Source organism: Eretmochelys imbricata, chromosome 11, assembly GCF_965152235.1.
Source record: "Eretmochelys imbricata isolate rEreImb1 chromosome 11, rEreImb1.hap1, whole genome shotgun sequence".
In the NCBI taxonomy this organism is placed as follows: Eukaryota; Metazoa; Chordata; order Testudines; family Cheloniidae; genus Eretmochelys; species Eretmochelys imbricata.
Genome location: NC_135582.1, coordinates 32,669,279 through 32,687,831, shown reverse-complemented (window position 1 = coordinate 32,687,831; position 18,553 = coordinate 32,669,279). Strand labels below are relative to the sequence as shown.

At 40.5% G+C, this 18,553-nt stretch overlaps 1 protein-coding gene across 2 annotated transcripts in view; it reads left to right on the top strand.

Annotated features, from left to right (window-relative positions):
- The window catches only part of BAZ2B (bromodomain adjacent to zinc finger domain 2B), a 255,923-nt gene extending 241,334 nt beyond the window's left edge, over positions 1 to 14,589 (top strand). For both annotated transcript variants that reach the window (XM_077829691.1, XM_077829690.1), the window contains 3 exons: positions 1,435 to 1,697; positions 2,732 to 2,875; positions 13,110 to 14,589. In XM_077829691.1, the coding sequence (XP_077685817.1) occupies positions 1,435 to 1,697; positions 2,732 to 2,875; positions 13,110 to 13,263 (561 nt within the window). In that variant the 3' untranslated portion in view covers positions 13,264 to 14,589. The remainder of the gene's footprint in view (positions 1 to 1,434; positions 1,698 to 2,731; positions 2,876 to 13,109) is intronic.
- The last annotated feature ends 3,964 nt before the right edge of the window (positions 14,590 to 18,553 follow it).

Sequence of the window (18,553 nt, the reverse complement as noted above, 5' to 3'; positions counted from 1 at the left end):
AAATCTAGTGTTTTGTCCAGTCTAGTTTTAAAATTGCAGTGATAGGGCCGTCACCTCTTTTAGCACATTTTTCCAATGCCTCATATATCTTGCTGTCAGGAAGCTTTAGGCTTTTTAGTCTGCCATGTTCACTTTCTTAGTTTCATCCCATTATTCTTATATATGTATGTATGTATGTATTTTCCTTTCTTCCATATTGTTTATACCATTCATGTATTTGTAGACTTCCTTTGTGTTCTCCCTTAGTTGTCTTTGCCACACTATACATATTTAACTCTTCTAATCTTTCTGCATAAAGCAATCAATTCCTTGTCTACTGACCTTTAAATAAAAATCTTTATCTTCCACAATATTCAATGTCTTTCCAGTACTATTGGTCAGAAACAAATGCAGTATTCCAGGTGTGGTTGTACCAAAGCCATTTAGAGGAAGACCATTACTTCACCAGCCTTTTAATCTTTTTGAACATGTAGTCTGAAATTGTATTTTTTTGCCCATTATATATATAGCTTCAGTCTCTCTGGTCATTCGATTACAGATCTAAAAGTCACAATATTATAACAAACAATCTTCAAAAACAGACTTCAACGAGGGACTGCTAAATTGGAATTCATTGCAAACTGGATACAATTAACTTAGGCTTGAATAAAGACTGGGAGTGGATGGGTCATTACACAGAGTAAAACTATTTCCCCACGTTTATTCCCCCCCACCCCCGCTGTTCCTCAGACATTCTTGTCAACTGCTGGAAATGGCCCATCTTGATTATCGCTACAAAAGGTCCATCTCTTCCCCTCCCACCCCTCCCCCCTGGTAATAGGTCACCTTACCTGATCATTCTCTTTACAGTGTGTATGGTAACACCCATTGTTTCATGTTTTCTGTGTATATAAATCTCCCTACTGTATTTTCCACTGAATGCATCCGATGAAGTGAGCTGTAGCTCATGAAAGCTTATGCTGAAATACATTTGTTCGTCTCTAAGGTGCCACAAGTACTCCTTTTCTTTTTTCTTAGAACTTTAAAGAATTAAGACTGTAGCCAAGATTTTTCCAAAGAGACTAGTGATATTTTTTTGCCTCAACTTTTATGTGCTCAACTTTAAGATGCCATAAAGTGGCCTGGTGGCTTTTAGAGCATGGTTGTTCAATATCTTCTGGAAATCAGGTGCCTTTATAGTGTTCTAAATTGAGAACCCAGAATTCCTAGTCACTTCTGAAAATATTGGCCTATGAATTATACAGTCTACGACCTTTAGAGATCAAAAAGAATTAAGTGATCTACCTGTTCTCTGTTTGTCATACTAAATGCAGCGATTGTATTTTGATACTGTTTAGTGTTTCAGACCTTCATGGGTTTTCTGTTGACAAATAATACAAACTTCTGTGTAATCTGGTTATGTTTTGTTACATACTTGGATTCTCTCTATTGTAGGCAAGTGGTCAAACCCTAAAAATAAAAAAACTTCAAATCAAAGGGAAAAAAAGTAATGAACAAAAGAGAGGCAGGAAATTGTCTTTAACAGGAGATACGGAGGATGAAGACTCTGCAACTACAAGCAGCTCTTTAAAAAGAGGAAAAACAGACCCCAAAAAAAGAAAAATAGATGAAAATATTTCTAACCAATTAAAACAAGAAAGCTTCACTCCTACGAAGAAACCTAAAAGAGATGAATCCAAGGACCTGGCTATATGCAGGTACTGTCTGCCTGTCTTTTGTGAGATATTTGTTGAAGCCAAATAGTACCTGCTGCTCTGTTAGTGTGCTTGTAGTAGAGAGAGCACAGAGGCCTGTTCCCTATGGTGCCTCACACAGGAGGCAGTAATAATTAGATTACAGCCATTTGGGACTGCAAGTGTGTGTGGTGGGAGTACCCAGCTAAAGTTACCTGTTACAACACTTGTAATCCTCATGAGAGTGTAGCAAGGTGGGGTGTAGCTATGAAATCCTACCCCCTTTTTTCCTGTGTGCTAAAAAGAGCTGGCAGGGGGACACTGAGGAGAGAAGTGTTGACTACAACTTTCTAAAGATGTAGGAAATCCAGATGCCCAGCACATGCCAAAGAAGGATTCTGCCCCACAAACGGCCCCACCATTCCTGTGGTGCACCTTTTCCCCTAGCTGGTTGGCTCTCACTGGCAAGTGGCATAATTAAGCCTTTAGACTGTTTTAGAAAGTTTGTAGCACTTGTTTGATTTGCATAGACGTAAATGAGCTATGTTAAAGATCACCCTGTGGAAAATTTACATGGATACATTGTATTCTGTTTGAAAAAATAATTTGAATTTCTTCTTGGAGAACTAACTTTAAAGCAGGGGTTCTCAAACTGGGGATCGGGACCCCGCAGCGGGTTGTGAGGTTATTATATGGGGGGTCGCAAACTGTCAGCCTCCACCCCAAACCCCGCTTTGCCTCCAGCATTTATAATGGTGTTAAATATATAAACAAGTATTTTTAATTTATAAGGGGGGGTCACACGCAGAGGCTTGCTATGTGAAAGGGGTCACCAGTACAATAGTTTGAGAACCACTGCTTCAAAGAGATATAAATGATAAACTGAGCATTAATGAGAAATGTTACTTATTGAGTGCGTTATGCACTATACATGACGATATTATGCTCTCCCTAGTAAAGTTAGAGTGACAACATGTTGTGAATGTACATGACAGTGAACATCCTGTGCAAATGAGCCAACAGCTGAAGGTATTGATTTAAAATCTTGTTTTATTCAGCATGATCCTGTCTGAACTGGAAACTCATGAAGATGCATGGCCTTTTCTACTTCCTGTAAACTTGAAACTTGTTCCTGGTTATAAGAAGGTTATTAAAAAACCTATGGACTTTTCCACCATCAGAGAGAAGCTAAGCAGTGGACAGTAAGTAAACATATTGTACATTACATTTGTGAATGTTCAGCAAAAAAATTAAAATGACACGATCAACTTGAAATCTAGTAATTTTAAAAACAAGGAATTAAAAGTAATTTCAGATGCTGTTTGTGCCCTGGAGTTCCCCTGTTAATTTTTATGGTTCTTCACAATTTCATGTTTTATAAATATTTCTCTCTTCCCTGTTCCTATGTGAAATACCCTTTCAAACATCATGGGAAGCTGAGAAACAAACTTCACAGAGAAAACAGTAAAACTGACTGTTCACAAAGTGCTCTAAATGCACAAAATAACCCTGAAAAATCAATGATTTATTTATTTCAGTTGTAGTAGTCTTTTGAGTTACTTGTGTGTTTGTTTTTGCTTTTGTTTTTTAATTTCAAGACAGGAATGTGATTTTTAAGTAGACATCTTTTTAAGTATTACTGTACATTGGTTATAATTAATTCCAAAGCTACGTACTAGAGGAAAGCATGAAACATTACAACAAATAGTGGTTAATTGTTTCATAGTCCTTTTGTTAGAGAAATTTAAAATAAATAATGGGAACAATTATTTACCCCTTCCGCTGACCCTTTTTCAATTCACATGGAAAGATCTCAGATGTCATTTCTCTCCACTTTGCACTGCTGCAATCTTAAGAACCAACACTGAAGCAACTTTCAGCCAAGGAGGAAGAGATAGACTGACTTCAGAGTCCATTAGCTCCATTCAGAACAGGCTGTGGAGGGTTTGCTAGGGTAATGCAAGGCACTCTCCCACATTTAGCTGAATTTGATCCTATGACAGATTTAAACACACACACACTCTCTTATTAAAATGTACAACTATAAGCCTTTCTTTTCAACCATTCCTCTTAATAATCAATGACTACTATAGGTAATACTTTATAGTAGTACTATAGGTCTGGCATGCTGTAGAGTCACTGGGCCAGAACAGGCAATGCAAAGAATACCAAAGAAACAGAAAATTGGATTCTGCCTGTTAATGCTACTACACTTGCCACCCAGTAGATTATGATGGAAATATAGCCTGAAATTCCCACGGATGTCATGGAGTCCTCACTGCAACCAACCAAATTCAGAAGTAAAATGTTTTGCTCTTTCTATACTGTAGGTATTTGTGAAGTTAAATAAAATATTAAGAAAATACTATTATGCATAGGTGATCACAGATGACAGGAAAGCACACTGATTTACAGTATCAGGCCGTTAAGAATATAATTTATGTGTTGACAAACTAATTTTCATCCACAAAATGCTAAAGTAATATTATGTACCTGTTTTTCCACTGCCTTGCACCTTATGTAGTCATTTACACTAGTGCAAAGTAGTTGTAAAATGCACCCAACAACATGAGTGCAGAATTCTGAGTAGGTAACATCTTGTGCCCATTTTGTGCTGGTGTAAATATCAGAGTACAAGGCAGTGGCAAGTGACAGCCCTTAAGGCCTGGTCTACACACTAAGTGTACCAGTTTAGCTAAAGGTGTTGTATTTAAACTGCTTTAGGCCTAGTCTTCACTTAAAAATTAGATCAACTTAGCTACGTTGCTCAGGGTGTGAAAATGTTCACGTCCAAAATGCTGTAGTTAAGTCAACCTAACCCACAGTGTAGATGCTGCTAAGTTGATAGAAGAATTCATCTATCATCAGCCTCGCTACCACCTCTCCAAGAGGTGGATTCACTACGTCGATGGAAAAACCCCTTCCATCGATGTAGGAAGCATCTACACCATTGTGCTACAGTGGCACAGCTATGGCGCTGCAGCTGTATCAGCTGTAGTTTAGACATGCCAATAGTTAAACTATTGCAGCTTTTCTGTGTTGAGATTATAATGTTGGTTTAAACCCTGGTTTATATTGGTTTAATTTGCAACTATAATTTCCATGTGCAAGCTGATAAATGGATACAATCCAGGTTTTAACCAGTATGAGTGGCCACACAGGGTGAGCACTAGTTTAAATTGTTTTTTAAAGCTATTTAAGTGAAACTGGTGCAAATTCTGTTTAGGCAATCCATAAATATTCAACTTAAACCCACAGAAGTAAGGGAATCTTCATTCTTAACTCATTCTCACACCTAAGACTTGAAGCACAGATGGTGCCTGACTCTGGATTCCTTACTTAGAGAAAACTCCTGTTAAAACCAGTGGAAGATTTACTTGAATGAGGATTACATACTTGGCCCATGGACTGAGGATTATACATTGTATTTGTGCAAGATTTTTCCATACCTCGGAACAAGTTATGTTATGGATTTAGTTTCATATTTGCCTGATTCCTTTTTCTTTTTTAAAAAATTGGTTTAATATTGAAAACAGTGCTTTGAAGTAATGAGGTGATGGTTAGACAACTCAGAAGAGTTGACTTCAGCATCTCATATATCCAAACCAGTACCAAAAATGAAGTACAGCATTAAATAAGTCTTTTAAAAGTCATATAAAAGTAGGTCACGGGGTTTTTACAAATATATCCAAATAATTCAATAAGCCTTATTGACTCTGAAATCAGTTTTCTCTCTATCTAGTTATTTTATATTTGCCCATTGCTGTGGTATCTGCATGTCAGTTGTTGTTGTGCTATTCCATACTATGAGCCACTAAGATGTATATACAAATGTGCTTATTAAAAAAGGTTAATGCAATGTATGCATCACCTTTTCAAACGTCAATAACTCATGCAATCAAATGTACATAATATCAAGAAGGCTTAAATCAGATTATGGACTGAGAAAATAGCAGAATATACTTTTTTCAATGTAGTACATTGATATCCAAAAAAAAAACAACCACCCCTTTTGAATGGTAGAATTCTCCTTTGTTTATGGGATCACTCACTGTCACAATGCATCAGTACCCTCCATGTGATAAGGATCTAGGACTAAATTTCAAGTAGTGGACCAAATCATAAAGTGGAAGTACAGTCTAGCTCATAGGAAAAATGTGCTCCAGTGGCATAAGGCTGAGGAACAAAATCTTCAGCATATCCATGTTACAAGCTAGAATATCTGCAAGTGGCCCATTAGTAGCTACTTGATCTGGAAGGGGGCTAGTGATTTATGGAGGTCTGGGCCTGTACCACTGAAAGTTAATTGGAGCTTTGTCACTGACTTTTCTGGTGCAGGGTTGTCCCCTGCTAGTGAGGTCAGATCCACAGGATATACAAATACAGAGGTGCAGAGATGCTTGGGCACTTTCCTTGTTGCTTGGGGTTACCAGTACAATGGAAATGCAACATTCTTGTTCAAGTAGTGTCACTATGGCTGCCCCACAGTGGGTGCCCCACTGTGTTTGCATCCCTGAGCTGCTGACAGCAGTGTCCGCTACGCCTGCACATGCACTGTCTCTCCTTGTGCTGCGCAACAAGGCTAATCTGTATGCGCAGGCTAACCCCCTCAGTTCCTTCTCAACTGCCCCTGGTTAGAGACAGAGCTGTTTGCAATTCATTAGGAACATTACTTTCTATTTCCATTTATATAGTTAGTCTGTCTCTTAGTGTAGTTGTAGTTTTTTCTAGACCCCATTTTTCTCTTAAAGTAAAATAAAAAATTAAAATTAAAAATACTTTAACCCCCTCCTTTCCACGTGCTTTTCTTCCTTCTTGGGGACCTTTCCCTTATGGGGTATGCCTGGTTCACCGGGCTTCAAGAAGTGCCTTACTTGCAAGAAGGCAATCCCTATTGCAGACAAGCATTCCCAGTGCATTCGCTGCCTTGAGGAAGGCTACATCCACCAGACATGTGGTCTCTGCCAGCAGCTCAGGCCATTTTCACATAAGGATAGAGAGCTCCGACAGAAGATTATCTTCATGGAGGCAGCTTTCAGATCCTCTCAGGATCTGCACCACAAGTCACCTGGCAGACGTGAGTCTTCCCCACAGCCCTCTACATCTAAAGGCTGTGGGTCGAAGAAGCAAGCTGGTGACCCTTCCCACACGTCATTAAAGAAGAAGGCAGGAAGCCGCCGTAGTGAGCCCCGAGATAGCTGTAACCAATCCTCATCACACTGGGTATCTTCGGTTCGGTCAGCACTGAGACCTTCCCAGTCTGGTACCCATGGTTCACAGAAACAACAGCAGCTAGTACCATTGACATGCCCATGGACCTGATGGGTACAGTCATCAGCACTGAGGGACAGGACTAAGCACTGCGCTAAAAAGGCACTCCTGATACATGAGTCTGTATCAGTACCATCATCAACACCTCATCTGGCACTGGAGTGACCAGTACGGACAAGATCCCTGTCTCCCCCAGTACCGCCATTGGTACCGGTGGAACTCCAGAGACCTCCACGTATTGGACGTACCAGAGTCCCTGCTTCTCAGTATTGGGAGGCTCAGTGTGGAGATCCGCTTAGCATGGGAATCATCCCCGCTGCCATGCCATGCTCTCCCGCCCTTTAGTGAAGGGTAAGACAGTGAGCCAGAGGAGGCGTCGTCACAGTACTCCTCTCAGGCTCTGTATGGTGCCCAACATCAGCAGGGCTCCAGAGTATACCCTCAGATGGCTCCACCTCCGCCATCTTGGAATGGCCATCCATGGGAACCACCACTGGTTTCTATGCCGCCACCACCACCCCAGTGGCCATAATAGGACCCTTGAGTGGCATATCACCAGAATGCCTCTCAAGCTTCGAGCCTCACCCGAGAATCCTTGAGGCACATCCCCTTGGCCGCAACATCCGCAGCTTCGGCACCTCCAAAAGACATCATGGAGGAACATGGAGGCGGTGCCGAGGAAGAAGTGTCCCCACAGACCATATCCTTTTCCTCCCTGAGTGAATCTGTCATGCCTTCCCCACCATCTCTGGCTGACGACTTTTGTCTCTTCCAGGGTTTGGCAAAGACGGTTGCAGACACTCTCCAGATACCGCTGGAAGAAGTCAAGGACACCCACCATGATCTCCTTGACATTCTCTATTCATCCTCTTCTTCAAAGATCACGCTTCCTATTAACGAGGCCATCTTGGACCTGGCAAGGACCATCTGGCAAACCCCAGCATTGGTAGCACCTACCTGCAAGCAGGCAAACAAAAAATATGTCTCAGCTAAGGAATCTGAATTCCTCTTCTCCCACCCTCCACCCAACTTCATTGTGGTGGACCCTGTCAAATCCCGTGGCAGTCAATGCCTGTGGCTGCCAATGCCAGATGAGGTCCACTCCCTACAATAGGGACTGGAAGCACCTGGACCTTTTTGGAAGAAAAGCATAATCCTTGGCCACGCTTTGATTCTGTATAGCCAACTACCAAGCCCTCATGGTGAAATGTGATTATATAAATTATTCAAAACTGAATGATTTTATTGAACAGCTGCCAGAGTCACATTGTGACCAATTTCAGGCCATTATCCAGGAGGGCCAGTTAGTGGCAAAGACGACACTGCAATCGTCCCTTGACACAGCCGACACAGTGGCTATGTCCATCTCTGCGTCATGGCTCCATCTGTCGGGCTTCTCAAAAGAGGTACAGTCAACTGTTGAAGATCTTCCTTCTGAAGGCACAAAGCTCTTCAAAGAAAATACTGATGGCCTCCCTTCATACCTTGAAGGACTCTGACCGCTCTCTGTTTGCTGGGCATCTACACACGAGGACAAAAACGGAGATTTAGTCCCCAGTCCTTGTATAGACTATGCACATTCCAATATCCAGCTCAAAGCCCGTACGAACTTCAGAGAAAGGAAAATTATGTCTAATTTTCTAGGCATAAACCATTTGGGTCACAATCTTCCTTGTCCCAGTTGTCTACATCCAAACACCAATTTTGACAGGCTAGTTGCAGCGTCGATAGACCACGCCCCCCCAACTACTATGTCTGACCAATGCTTTTACACCCATTGGGCCACCAATTAGCATCATTTCGTAGTGCCTGGGAACACATAATATTGGACCAATAGGTTTTAGAGATCGTTCCCACTGGGTACTCCATCCATTTTACCTCCCTACCCCCTCCACAACACCCTTTCCCATCCGTATTCGGGGACCCTTCTCATGAGAGTTTACTACTACAAGAGATAGATTGCCTCCTCCAGTTACGAGCCATAGAACAGGTACCTCAAAATCTTCAAGCAAAGGGTTCTACTCTCGGTATTTCCTAATACCCAAGAGGAGGGGAGGCCGGAAACCCATACTAGACCTCAGAGCTCTCAACAAGTTTGTCAAAGCTCAAAAATTCAAGATGGTTGCTCTAGCAACAGTCATTCCAGTGTCAGAACAGGGAGACTGGTTTTCGGCCGTTGATCTTCTGGATGCCTACTTTCATATCTCACAGACGATTTCTCAAATTCACTCTAGGACAAAACCACTACCAGTACACAGTGCTCCCCTTTGTACTATCATCAGCCCTGAGAGTATTTTCCAAGGTTCTCTCAGTAGTAGTCATGCACTTATGCTCCCAGGGGATCATGATTTACCCGTATCTGGACGATTGTCTCCTCAGAGCCCCATCTCTCCTAGAGATTCTCACCAAAACTACAGTATGCCTGTTTACAGAATTGGTTCTACAGATCAACGCCCAGAAGTCAACCTTTATTCCAGTACTGTGTCTGGAATTCATAGACACAGACCTTGACTCGCTACAGGCCAGAGCTCTGCTACCTCAACACAGATTTCTATCCTTGGTCACACTCATAGAGGCCGTACAAAGAAGCCCACAAAGATCAACCAGATCCTGCCTCCAACTCTTGGGGCATATGGCAGCGAGCACAGCGGTGATACCATATGCCAGGCTTCACATGTGATGGTTTCAGATGGGGTTCAGCTCAGTTCGCAGACCACAGGGACAGGTTAGAGAAACCCGTCACTACCCTCCAGGATCAAAAACTCCTTAAACTGGTGGAAAGGCCCAGCCAACCTTTGCAGAGGGATTCCCTTCTCGCAACCTCACCCTTCAGTTCTTCCCACCACTGATGTATTGCTCATAGGATGGGGTGCACATCTAAATGACCTCACCACATAAGGCAAATGGTCACCCATGGAAATCTCCCTTCACATCAATCTCCTCGAGGTCCGCCTGCACCCACTTCCTGCTGTTGATCAAAGGATCACACACAAGAATTCTAACGGAGAACATAGCTGCATATACTACATAAATTGACAAGGGGGAACCAAGTCACCCTCCCTTTGTATAAAAGCAATGAGACTATGGAACTGGTTTATCTCCCATGATGTCACACTGTCAGCAGCCTACCTTCTGGGCACACAGCATTCCATAGTGGACAGCCTGTCACAAATTCCCACATGACCATGAGTGGGAGCTAGACCTAGTCGTACTTCACAATCTATTCAGGAGATGGGTGACGCTGACCACAGACTTGTTCACCACTTACCTGAATAATGTCCACACTACTGCTCCAGAGTGGGAATAGGAAAACATACCTTGGGCAATGCTCTCCTCTTCCCCTGGACATCCTTTACACCTTTCCTCCTTTTCCCCTAGTATTGAAGGTCCCTGCTGAAAATAAAAAGAGACAGCACACGTCATTCTGATCGCTCCTACTTGGCTGAGACAGACCTGGTACCCTTACCTGTCATAGTTCGCAATGTGCCTGCTGATCTCTCTCCCAGTCATTCCGAACCTTCTCTCCCAGGACAGAGGATGTAATCTGCATCCCAGCTTTGGGGTTCTCCACTTCAAAGCATGGCTCCTTCTTAGTTCAAACACCTAGAAAGCTCCTGTTCAAAAGAGGTGCAAGAGATATTATTACACAGTAGAAAGTCCTCGACACAACGTACCTACCTGCAAAAATGGTCCAGGTTTTGGATTTGGTGTGCTTCCCAACAAATCTCCCCGACATCCTTGACTCTTTCATGTACCTTAGATTATGCACTAAAAAAAATTGGGGCTATCTCTGAGTTCTCTGAGTCCACCTAGTGGTTATAACAGCCTTCCATCAACCAGTAGAGGGATACTTGGTGCTGTCACACCCGACTATTAAAAGGTTCCTCTAGGGTATAATAAACCTCTTCCCACCACCTCAACTTCCTACTTCCACATGGAACCTAAACCGGGTACTGAAAGGACTGACTAGGCCTCGCTTCAAACCCATGCCCACCTGTTTGCTAATGTACCTCTCAATGAAAATGGCCTTCCTGGTAGCGATCACCTCTGCTAGGAGAATAGGAGAAATAGTGGCTCTGATGGCACAGTATTCTTTTGAGAGGAGGTTACTCTCAGGGCACATCTGAAATTCATTCCCAAAGTAACCTCCCTATTTCACATGAACCAATTACACCTCTACCCTGCTATAACCTGACCCGATAGAACACGAAATTGGATATAACGCGGTAAAGCAGTGCTCCATGGGGGAAGCTGCGCACTCCGGTGGATCAAAGCAGGTTCGATATAACACGGTTTCACCTATAACGCGATAAGATTTTTTTGGCTCCTAAGGACCGTGTTATATCAGGGTAGAGGTGTAATTCATCTTCCAACCTTCTACCCCAAGCGTCACTGAGACAACAGGGAGGTTGTATTACATACACTAGATATCAGGAGAGCCCTAGCCTTCTACCTGGACAGTACGAAGGTTTTCAGGACGTCCCCCTGGCTTTTCCTGTCCATCATGGAAAGAGCCAAAGGCTCAGCAATATCAGCCCAAAGAGCTCCAAGTGAGCTCAAACTGTATCAGACACCATTACCAAGTTTGCAGTATGACCCCTTCAGATACTATTCATATATTCTCCACAAGGTCGAGCTCCTCATCCGTTGGCTTTTTCAAGAATGTCCCCATCTCAGAGATCTGTAGAGTGGCGACATGGGTGTCAGTCCACATCTTCGCAGAACATTATGCAATCACTGGGGACTCCGCCTTTGATGCCATCTTCAACTCCAGAATGCTGTCATCTATAATTGACTTGACTCCAAAGTCCCAGCCCTCCAGAAGAGATACTGCTCAGGAGTTGCCTACAGTGGAGCACCCATAGGGACACTACTTGAAGAAGTTGTTACTCACCTTGTGCAGTAACGATGGTTCTTTGAGATTTGTGTCCCTATGGGTGCTCCACAACCTGCCATCCTCCGCTCTACTTCGGAATTCTTGTCAATGACTCTGCGGTAGAGAAGGAACTGAGGGGGGTTAGCTCCCGCACGCTGACTAGCTTAGTGGCACAGCACAAGGAGAGACAGTGCACGTGCAGGCCTAATGGACACTGTAACCGAAGTTCTCCAATCAGCAGCGAAGGGACGCAGACACGTCTACAGTGGAGCTACCTATAGAAAGACACATCTTGAAGAACCATCGTTACTGCACAAAGTGAGTAACTTCTTTCCGTTGCTTAGTCTAGCTCAGGATTTGGCACACTGTGAGATCAGTAAGGTTAAGACAAGACTTGCATATGATAATTTACAATATTGCATTTACATTTTAGTTTATTAACATCCAATCCATTTTACTGAAGGCATCCAGATGTATAGTTGGGACATTGTTTTTTCTCTCTCCCTCACCCCTTCTCATTCTCACACTCACAGAAATATAAAGCAATGCTGTTGTAACCCTCCAGTTACTCAATGGGACAATCTCTTACATTACATGAGGTATGTCTACACAGCAGAGAAAAAACCATGGCTGGCCCCTGTCAGCCAACTCAGGGTCGCGGGGCTTGGGCTGTGAGGGGCTGTTTCATTGCTGTGTAGACTTCCAGGCTTGGGCGGGAGCCTGAACTCTGGTACCCTTCCATCCTGCAGCTCGAGGCCCAGGAGCCCCAATTGGCTGGCATAGGCTAGCTGCAGGTTTTTCTTTGATATGTAGACATACCCATATGGGTCTGTATGCTGTACAGATTGCTATCACAAGAAAAGTAAACAGAACTCTTTAGTCCATTTAAAACAATCAGTGATGCAGCCAAATAAGGGAGAAGTAAAATGGGAATAATTCCTGATTATTTTAACCAGAAAACTATTGAGGGAAGAGCGTTGGTTGAAAATTGGTGTTGGTTCTATTATAGACGTGGGATTGTCCCTTCTAGACTACTTTCTGCAAAAATCAAAAACAAAAATAGAAATTATCATTTTTGCTCTAAAGACTATTTTCCTGGAATTAGTTAATATTAAAACTAGAAATGTCAAAATTATAACTGAGATGTACAGTATATACTGAATATTTCATGGTCACCTGTACATTAATTTGTATTTTTACATTCCCTTCTGATGTATGTAGGTTGTTGTTTTTTTCCCCCAGGATTCTCAGTGTTCCAAAAAAAAACCTTACCCTCTCTGTTCTTTCAGGTACCCTAATCCTGAAGCATTTTCTCTAGACATCAGGCTTGTTTTTGACAACTGTGAAACCTTTAATGAAGATGATTCTGACATAGGCAGGGCTGGCCACAACATGAGGAAATATTTTGAAAAGAAATGGACAGAGATTTTCAAAGTGAGCTGAATTTATGAGAACTCAGTTGTTTTTTTTTTTTCCTTAAACAAGGACAAATGAGACCAGCAATGTGAACTGTATTTACATAAAAAGTGCAAGGCACACACATAACTAATGACTGTTTTTTTTCCTTAAAGAGAAGTATCGCAGAAGAGTGATACTAATTCTAAAGGCTTCACTCCTACAGCAACCATGGCCCTTGGTTATTGGTTTGTGTGTTTTATCAAACTAATTTAGGTAGAACAGGGAAGCACACCCAAAGAATTTCAAAGAAAGGGGTGTTATAGTGCAATAGCAATTTAAAATATATCAAAACGCACTGAATATTCAACCACCAGAGCTCTACTTGGGGAAATGGTTCTCTTTTCCCTTTCAATAAATATCTATTTTTCATTTTTTTACTTTGTAGGTTATTTTTTAGTGAATGTATTTAATTTTATGAATTATTTATGATTAAACAGCATCCAGAATCTTCGTTTTCTGTGAAAAGGAAGAATTAGAAAAATTGCTTTAAATCTTGAAAATACAACAAGGAATGTTTTAAAATATAAAACAAAGCCAAGTAAAACTGTTTACACTGATGTGCTATAAAAGCACTAAAAGTTAAAACTTTACTGTAGAGTTACAAGTACATTTATATATATATATGTTGCTGCATCACTTGTGTAGTAAAATTGTATTTGAAGACAGTGAAGAAAATTTGAGACATATGTATATACTGTTCATTATTGTTTATATTATGTCTTGTTTTAAATATGTATGATGTGTACATATTATTTGCAGACATTATTGTTTATGCCTTAGAAGGACTGTAGCATTTTATTTTAGTCTGAAGGTAATTATAGCTATACTGCTTGTACAGTAATTATCCTCTACCAACACTGTGGTCTCCTTAATCTTGGTAGTGCCTGCCTTTAAAACAGGGTGTAGGGGATATTAGATTTCCATTTTTCTATTTTGTTATATAATTTCAAGCCACCAGGGCCTCAGATTTAAGTATAATCATTTGTATCCATGTGAAATAAAATTGTGACAATTTCTTACGCACACAGTATTTTTTCATAGAAACATTTCCCTCCATTTGCCTTGCCACAGAAATAACAAAAGACATTTGTAACCACTGTGTTTTATCTACTGTGTGTTGTGGTGGCCTGTTGGAGGCAGATAGATCAGAATTTTTTTTTTTTGTACGTATGTAAGAGTACTTGAAGCTTTATTTAAAACAAAAACGTTGTGGAAAAGGTAGCATTCTTTTTTCTTTTCCTTTTTTATAGGAGTGTTATTTTTCACTAGTACGTGTGGCACGGATACAATAAAAGACTGTTTTGCAAACCAGTTTTTCTTGGTTATTTAGTACTCGAGATATATGTATAAAAGAAATATTGAAAAATGGGGATAATAATCTTACCCATCTACCTCTTAGGAGTATTAAGATTGATTAATATTTGTACGGTTATATGTTAAAATGTTTTATATGTTAAGTGTGATGATAAATATATATATTATATACTAGCAAAAACTCTGTGTGTGTGTGTGTGTATGTGTGTGTATATATATACACACACACACACACACACGCGCACAGTTTTTACCAGTGTATCTATCTCTCTGTATGACATGTAGGTATTATTATTACATATGCTTTATTACAAGTTAGAAAGGCCTATCTTTCTGCTTAAAGTTAGTTCTGATTCATACTTGTTCCATAAATCAGATCAAATATTTGTTTTTCAAAAAGTTAATGGAAAAATAATTCAGTTGTATTTAGCTGTGCAAGGACCCAAACATGAAATAAAACTCAATTTTTTGGGAGGTAGGGGGGAAAAACAAATATGACACGGCACTACAGAAAAGCAAAGCTTTAAGTATCTAAAATCTGTTTAATTGATTCATCAGTCTAGGTGAGATACTTGATAAGTGTCTCTCATAGTTTTATAGTAGTAAATTTTTTTTTTATATTTTCCGTTGTCTTTGTCCTAATTTGCTTCATATGCTACAAGGCCTACACTGAAAAAGCTGAAGACTCTTCTAAGGTTAATACAATCTGCCAACAATTTTACCTTCCTTAAAGATGTATTATTATCAAGTCACATTGTCCTGGTAATGTCCTTTAAATAAATAGAGTTCCAACACACTTATTTACTATGAAACAAGTAACAAACCGGGCTGCCATTTTCCCATCTAATCTCAAGTGCTCCAAAAACTTTTCACCACTGTGCCTGCCACTCTATTCTTGTTATGAAGGCAGTGAAGTGAAATTGACAAGAATCCTTATATTTGAAGAGATATATCTTGTAAATGTCACTGTGAGGTATGCATAGAACAAAGCAGGACAGCCAGGTATGACAGGAAAGGTTAAGGGTAAGTGTGCTTTCCTGCTACCAAAAACACAACTAGGGTTTTTTTTTGTTTGTTTTTGCATGCTAACTTCAAATGTCTTCCTTTTAAAAATACATTATTATTTAGGCAAGAGATTTTAGTGTGTGCTTGCTTTTCCTTTGAACCAAGGGAAGGACAGGAGTGCAAAGGAAATCTCTTGGCCTATTTAGCCTGAATTTAATTTTGAGGGGTTTTTTTCATTTTGTTTTTCCTGGAGCAGTTGGGAGAATTTCCAGTGGCAGCAATTCTGAAACTGTTGTCTGAGGACCAATTACTAATTGGCACAAAAGAACTGTCTGGGCACAGGATGATTTTGTTTCCTTTTTCCAGCTGCTTCTACAGGTACCACTTCTTTGCAAAGAGTCTGGATGCCTATAGAAGCAGCTGGAAACAAGGAGGATCAACCAGCCTAATTAAGCAAAATGCATCACATTAAATATAGTACAAAATGCATAAGTATTTTCCTAATTCTTTTTTTATGTGATTATAGTAGTTGCCACAGTTATTAGAGGGGGAGGTGTTCTGTGCAATAGGAAAGACATCTGTGGGACACCCATGCTGTGAAGAGGCAGTCAGTCCTTTTCATAATGTGCAGAACTACTGGTCCAGGGGATCTTTTTCCTTCAATCCCCCTGCTTATATTTTTTTGGTTTAATAAAATGTTTTTGCCAGAAAACTAAGGATTAATGATGGAGTCAGTCACCGCATCATATATGTGATAACTACTGATGGAGGACGTTGCCTTCTGTCCATGAGACTACTGTCCCATTGTATCAGTATGTAGTTAAAGGTTATATCATCTTTAGTCACACAAACCCTCTGTGCTCAGTCAGAACAGTTTCAAAATAAATTCATAAAATACACATTGTGAAACCTGTATGAGAACACCCTTATTTATTACACAAATGTCTGTTGATCACCTGGAGGTATCCGGCACACTATCCATCTTCACTGGAATAGCTGCTACTTCCAAACTTCTGAGAAACTGCAAAGCGATGTTGTTCATTTGAAATCAGTGAGCCACAAAAATGTTTGTTTCTCTCCCCTATATGAGATATTTCTCAAAAAACTTGCTCTGGCCTACAGCATGGGACAGACATAATTCATATTTCTGTGACAGGTTTAAGATCTGATATCTCAGGGTTAGATATAAGAGCTTTCTAGCACTGATAAAGGGAGATTCCCAATAGTGTCCAATGAATGCAGCGTCTATTTCAGGTCCTGAAAAGTCCCAAGATAGTGGTCTTTAAAGGTGTGACATTTTTATCTATCTTTGGGTAACTTTTTAGAGGTGTTAGCTATGTTGTAGTGGATAAGCAGCATACCTAAAATGAGACAGCAACAGTGTCCAAAATACATTTGAAAAGGGAGCAGTTTTAGTAAGTTATTTAGCAGGATTTCTGCTTTATCCATATCAGAAATCAGTACCGTATCTCTACTATATAGAGCTTATAAGAAGATTTGTTCTACTTATCAATGTTTGTGCATGTTTAGCAACCTCATTACTAAAATATGCAGATAGTGCTCTCTGCAAAATGTAAAGTTATTAATAAAAAAGCAAAATAATGACTAATTCACAATACATTGCAGAGGAAAGTGTAAGATCATTGTCAGGGTGTTTTATAGGAAACAGAACTGGCACTACTTAAGTGCAGCTATTTCTGTGGTGGAACATGCCAACAATACAACATGATTGTTTTTACGAGAGGAGCTGAAGAACTAATTCTGCAATTGAGACTGGGGCGGTACTTTAGGTAGCTATAATAGGAACATATGAATTGCTATATTGAATCCCACCTGTGGTCTGTCTCATCTGGTATCCTGTGTTTGACCGTGGCTAGCACCACATGCTGCACAGAAAGTGCAGGCTAGTCCACAGTAGGCAGATGTAGGATAAGCTTCCTCCATATGAAATATAATTACCCCACATGGAATTCATGCAATATATGGTTACTTTTAAAACATTTTTCTTCCCACAGTCCTGTTTAGTGCTCTGAAGGGAGATAAGAGCTGAGGAATTGACTCAGCATGTTTGGGTTCTGTTCTTGTTCTCAGGTTACCGTTCTAATGTGATCATTCACTAGATGACCTTAGACAATTTACTGAACCTCTGTGTCATTTGACTCCTCTGTATAACACTTACCTACTCTGCCCAAGTGGGGTGAAGCTTAAATGTTTGTAAAGTAAAAGAAAAACACTGTAAAGCTTTAAACAGTTATATACCAGTGATATACACTGAATATGGGCAGAGTTTAATGCATGCTTATCAAACTCCGTTTAGTCTATTCAAATTAATGCTATCAAGGAAATCAATAATATATTTAAAAAAAACAGATGAGAGGATGTAATGTAAGTACCAAAAAATTATATTTCACTTACAGCATTGCTCTCTCAAAACATGACACTTAAATTACTTGCCTCATGAAATTTGGTTAGCTGTGACGGTGCCACAGGTCAACATAGTGAGTCTGTAGCGTGTTTCAGGCGTGTCCAAGACCATTAGATTGGTGTCATGATGTATGGCACATTTCTACTGTTATAAAGATGATGGCAGTAAACATGATTCACTCTACCTTGGGCAGAGTCTAGCCAAATAAAATTATTTAAAAGGAATGGGAGTAGATGGAGAGTAACCTACTAGCTGCCCAGACTCTTAAATTTGGAACAGAGCTATAGAGAATGTACAGTGAGAATTAATGTTAGAAAAATCTTTTTAAAAATGGTAAAACAGTAGGTTATGGAATCCTCTGAGGGTATATATGTATCTGTGTATGATATTTGTATTGCAGTTGCACATGACTTACAAGGAGAGGCTGAGGGAACTGGCCAGAAGAGAAGAGTGAGGGGGAATTTGATAGCAGCCTCCAACTACCTGAAAGGGGGTTCCAAAGAGGATGGAGTTCGGCTGTTCTCAGTGGTG